At 37.9% G+C, this 4,882-nt stretch overlaps 1 protein-coding gene across 1 annotated transcript in view; it reads left to right on the top strand.

Moving 5' to 3' along the window:
* LOC106870958 (protein O-glucosyltransferase 1) overlaps nucleotides 1-4,882 on the top strand; it is a 37,441-nt gene that overhangs the window by 26,240 nt on the left and 6,319 nt on the right. The window contains exons 6-7 of the mRNA XM_014917205.2: nucleotides 2,309-2,468; nucleotides 4,067-4,125. Coding sequence (XP_014772691.1) covers nucleotides 2,309-2,468; nucleotides 4,067-4,125 — 219 coding nt within the window. The remainder of the gene's footprint in view (nucleotides 1-2,308; nucleotides 2,469-4,066; nucleotides 4,126-4,882) is intronic.

Raw genomic sequence — 4,882 nt, 5'->3', positions numbered from 1 at the left:
ACACACTCTGACTTAGTTGTATCTCTCACATTGCACTCCCCCACTCTGGGCTTAGTTGTATCTCTCAAATTACCCTTCTCCACCCTCTGGACTTGGTTACATCTTTCAGATTGTTGTTTCTACATAAATAACTGGCTCATTGTGACCTAACAACACTGTCTAGGTAGTTATGTATATCATGCCAGCCCTCATTCCTCCTTTAGTCTTACACACAAACACACACTTGTACATAGCATGCACATACAACTTAGGCACCTTGCCACATTTGTCCTGCATCCATAAACAGATCTTGAAGGTATCCTCTGACAAGCTAGTCAGACTGTCTCTTATGTTCTAGCCAAAACTGAATGCCAGTAGCTGGGCTTTGTCTTTAGTGCTAGAAAATACTTCAGCCCTGATCTGTTACTACACTCTATAATGCAAAAATGTGTTCCTCGGTAGAGTACTGCTGTATAGTTGGGTGGATATGCGCTAACATTCTCGGGTGCAAAATTACAGAAATCTGTTTACCTGATTGTCAGGCTTTTATTCACCAATGTATTGATTTTCAGTGTTACACAATGGTTTTAAAACAACCACCTGTCCTGTTCTCATCAAATCTATATTACATTATTTCCAGTCTTTCCTTCCCAAACTGTGACCATCTGTAGCAAAATACGATGCCCTGTAAGTGACAAAGCCAACAAGAAAGCCTGTTTGTGGTTGCTAGATCTGCTGGAAATAGCAGCAGATCTCCTTCAAAATCATGCTGTCTTATCATCACCATTAATTTGTGTCTGCTTTCCACATTGGCTTGGGTTGGATGACTTGTCATAGTTGTAGTCTTTTTGGGGGAGTTGCTGTTTTCTTAGATGAGTCAAAGGACCACATCTTACTTATATGGTTCATTTTTGCTTGGTTTCTATAGCTGGATGCCCTTCAAAACACCAGCCCCTTTACCAATACTAAAAGTACTGAACGCATTTTATCATGACACCAACACTAGTGAGTTTGTCTTGTCCTTGACAAGACTAAAGTGACCCTTGAACTTGCTCTGTCTTTACTCATTTGCTAAATCACTTTACTGAGTTTCCTGGGTGCATTTTATAGCACCACCTCCAGTGAGGTTGCCTTGTACCTCTTAACAGTAAATGAACCACACTTGCTTAGAAAAGGATACATTGGATAATATCACCTTGGGTTCCTTTCACATTGGGGAAAATACAGGTTGGAATGCCTTTAATTAGGTCTACTTAATTAAGGCTGACCTTGGGCTAAACAATAATCTGTTTATCACATGCCAATGAATAAGTCTGTATGTGTAGTCTGTACTCAACATGCTAGAAATAGCAGCCAAATTTTTCTCAACTCACAGTCCTGTCATGTTTAAAAAGAAAGCAAGGACATGATGAGTAATGTAGTCTGAGATAAATAGTAATAATGATGAAATTATTGTGTATAGTGCTCAGGTGCACTACACCTTATCAAAGATGCATATACAGTACATAGAATTATATACGAAAGTGAAGAGTGTATGAGTCATGATATACATATGTGCATGCGTATGGAGGGGGGATATCAAGTGTAGTGTTGGTGAATTTCAGGAAGCATGGAGGTTTTAAAGGATGCAATGTCTTGGCAACTGACAACTGATGCAGGTAGTTTGTTCCATGCTTCAGCTGTTTTCTAACTTTGTAGGCATAACCATGTGTGTTAGATACATGGAGCTCAAAAGGTGCTCAAGGTGGTTGTTGACACGATGGTTAATAATTTTGTGGGTGTTTACCAAGTTAGTTGCCAGACATGTTCGAAAGACGAAATGGTCACAGCTGGAATGCCTCTGATCATAGGTCTGTTTGATCAGAGATCACATGGAAGTTAAAACAGCAACAACATAATGATCTCTAACTAGAACACCAAATATTTCAATGTTACCAAGAGTTTCTGCTAAGGTTACACACTTTCATCCTAATTTATAAAAAGTCTCTGTTTATTATTAAAATGTCTGTCAGAGAGTGAATTACCACAGAATCATTAGAAAATCTGGGGGAAATGCTTTGCAGTATTTGTTTTGGCAGTTTACATTCTCAGTTCAGATCTTGTTGAAGGGAACTTTGTTTTACATTCTTCTGGGTTTGATGAAATAAATTGCCAGTCAAGGACTGGAGTTGATATAATGGACTAAACCTTACCTACGAAACTGTTTCTAAATCTGAAATTATTAAAATTTCTGCTCCCACCCCTCCTGCTTCTGTATTTAAGACATGTTCTTTTTACAAGTACACATGCACTTATTTTTCTGTCACCCAACTTTATATCTTTTTTCTAGAAAGGCTGCTGAATTTCCTTGGGACAAGAAAATCAGCAAAGGTTTCTTCCGTGGGTCTCGTACCAGTTCTGAAAGAGATCCATTGATTTTGCTATCTCGAAAGTCTCCGAATTTAGTGGATGCTGAATATACAAAGAACCAGGCTTGGAAATCCATGGAGGTATGGTGTAATTACTGTGAGTGGGGGTGCTTGGTGTCACGTAGTTGGCATTTAATCGAATAAACCAAATGTTTATTATTCAAGCAATAATTGCTTCTTTCTAAATGATCTTTAGAGAATGTCACAAATGTTTACTTTGTTGGATAAGGATGGAGCTAAATGAATTTTTCTTTTCATTGTAAGTACCAGTGAAACACTGGGGTCAATGTAACTGACTAGCTCCCTCCCCAAAATTTCAGGCCTTGTGCCTTCAGTAAGAATGGATTATTATTAGTGACTGAAAGGCAGCAAGCTGGCAGAATCATTAGCACACCAGACAAAATGCTTAGCAGCATTTCGTCTGTCCATTCTGAGTTCAAATTCCGCCAAGCTCGACTTTGCCTGTCATCTTTTTAGAGTCAATAAAATAAGTACCTGTGAAACACTGGAATCAATGTAATCGACTAGTCCCCTCCCCCAAAATTTCAGGCCTCGTACCTTTAATAGAAAGAATTATTAGTGATGGCGGCAGTATTAGTTTTTCTTTTGTATAGGAAACCATCTCAATTAAACATAGTAATTTGACCACCACCCACTTTTCCAACTGGCTGTGTGGTTAAGAGGCTTACTTTCCAACCATGTGGTGCTAGGTTCAGTCCCACTGCATGGTACTTTGGATGAATATCTTCTATCCTAGCTTTGGGCTGACCAAAGCCTTGTGAGTGGATTTGGTAGACAGAAATCGAAAGAAAGCCCTTGTGTGTACCTTTGTCTTGACATCATGTGGTTTCGTTGGTATACAAGGAATGACATTAATTTCCAGTCTTCTATGAAGAACATGTCTGGTCATGTTTGGAAATAGGTGAGTTGGTGACAGGAAGGGCTTCTGGTTGTAGAAAATCTGCCTTGACAAATTCTGTCTGATCCTTGTTACAGAGAAAATTGAACATTAAATGATGATGATGATAATGCCTGCTCTCTTGTTTGTTTGTTTGTGTGTATACACATATATAGTGGAGGCGCAATGGCCCAGTGGTTAGGGCAGCGGATTTGCGGTCATAGGATCGCAGTTTCGATTCCCAGACCGGGCGTTGTAAGTGTTTATTGAGCGAAAACACCTAAAAGCTCCACGAGGCTCCGGCAGGGGATGGTGGCGAACCCTGCTGTACTCTTTCACCACAACTTTCTCTCACTCTTACTTCCTGTTTCTGTCGTGCCTGTAATTCAAAGGGTCGGCTGTATCACGCTGAATATCCCCGAGAACTACGTTAAGGGTACACGTGTGTGTGGAGTGCTCAGCCACTTGCACGTTAATTTCACGAGCAGGCTGTTCCGTTGATCGGATCAACTGGAATCCTCGACGTCGTAAGTGACGGAGTGCCAACAACAATACACATATATACTATACTGGTCTCTAACTGTCTAGGTAAGTAATAAATGTGATAAGTAGCTCACTTCATAAAGATGTAATTTTAATAGGAAATTTACAAAGTAGAATGAAAAATTATAACTAAATGTTTGTCTCCAGGATTTAATTTTCAAAGTTTCAATTTATGCTTTAATCATATCACACGGAAATATAATATAAATGCTTAAGCAGGAATATTGTCTGATTGCAGGATACTTTGGGCAAAAAGCCAGCTGAGGAAGTGAAACTGGAGGACCACTGTAAATACAAGTTTGTATCATAATGCTTTTGTTTATACACTATAACCTTCTTTCATTTCAAGTGACTAAGCACATTCAGAGATCGTTTAGTGCTGAATGGGTGTTTAAGAAATCAATGGATCATATTGCAGTTTTGTTTTGTTTTTTTTTCCTGTTGCACTTGCCTTACAAGTTAATGTGAATTATGGCTTTTTTTAAATTGGCAGGGTTGGTATGTTCACAGCTGAACAAAAGAGAATTTATTTCAAATAACTGTTTGAAAAAAAAAAAAAAGAAAAGCAAATTGATGAATCAACAAATTAATTGAATTATCACAAGCATGGCTGTGTTGTTAAGTTCATTTTGCAACCCAGTGCTTACAGGTTCAGTCCCACTGTGCGGCATCTCGGGCAAGTGTCTTTGGCTCAAGCTTCAGGCTAATCAATAACTTAAATGAATTTGGTTCACAGAAACTGTGCAGAACTCTGTTGTTTGTGTTTCCTTGTTTTGAGATACTTAATAGTTCTAATCTGGTGGTACTCATGGAAAAAGCTCTTTTATATATCATTCTACAAAACACTTAGCATATATAGTACGATACAAAAGAAAAACACAAGGAGTCTATAAAATTATAAATAAATAGAGAAATATACTATGATAAAATTTATTTTACCAAAGGATACTTGTATTTAACAATTGTTTTGCAGCTTAATAAACACGTATAAAATAATGATTTTTTTATATATTATAAAATATAAAATAAATAAATCCCTGTACTAATATATATA

This window comes from Octopus bimaculoides, chromosome 5, assembly GCF_001194135.2.
Source record: "Octopus bimaculoides isolate UCB-OBI-ISO-001 chromosome 5, ASM119413v2, whole genome shotgun sequence".
NCBI classification, from domain to species: domain Eukaryota; kingdom Metazoa; phylum Mollusca; class Cephalopoda; order Octopoda; family Octopodidae; genus Octopus; species Octopus bimaculoides.
The sequence above is the reverse complement of the archived record's forward strand: the minus strand, read 5'-3'. Positions and strand labels throughout refer to the sequence as shown.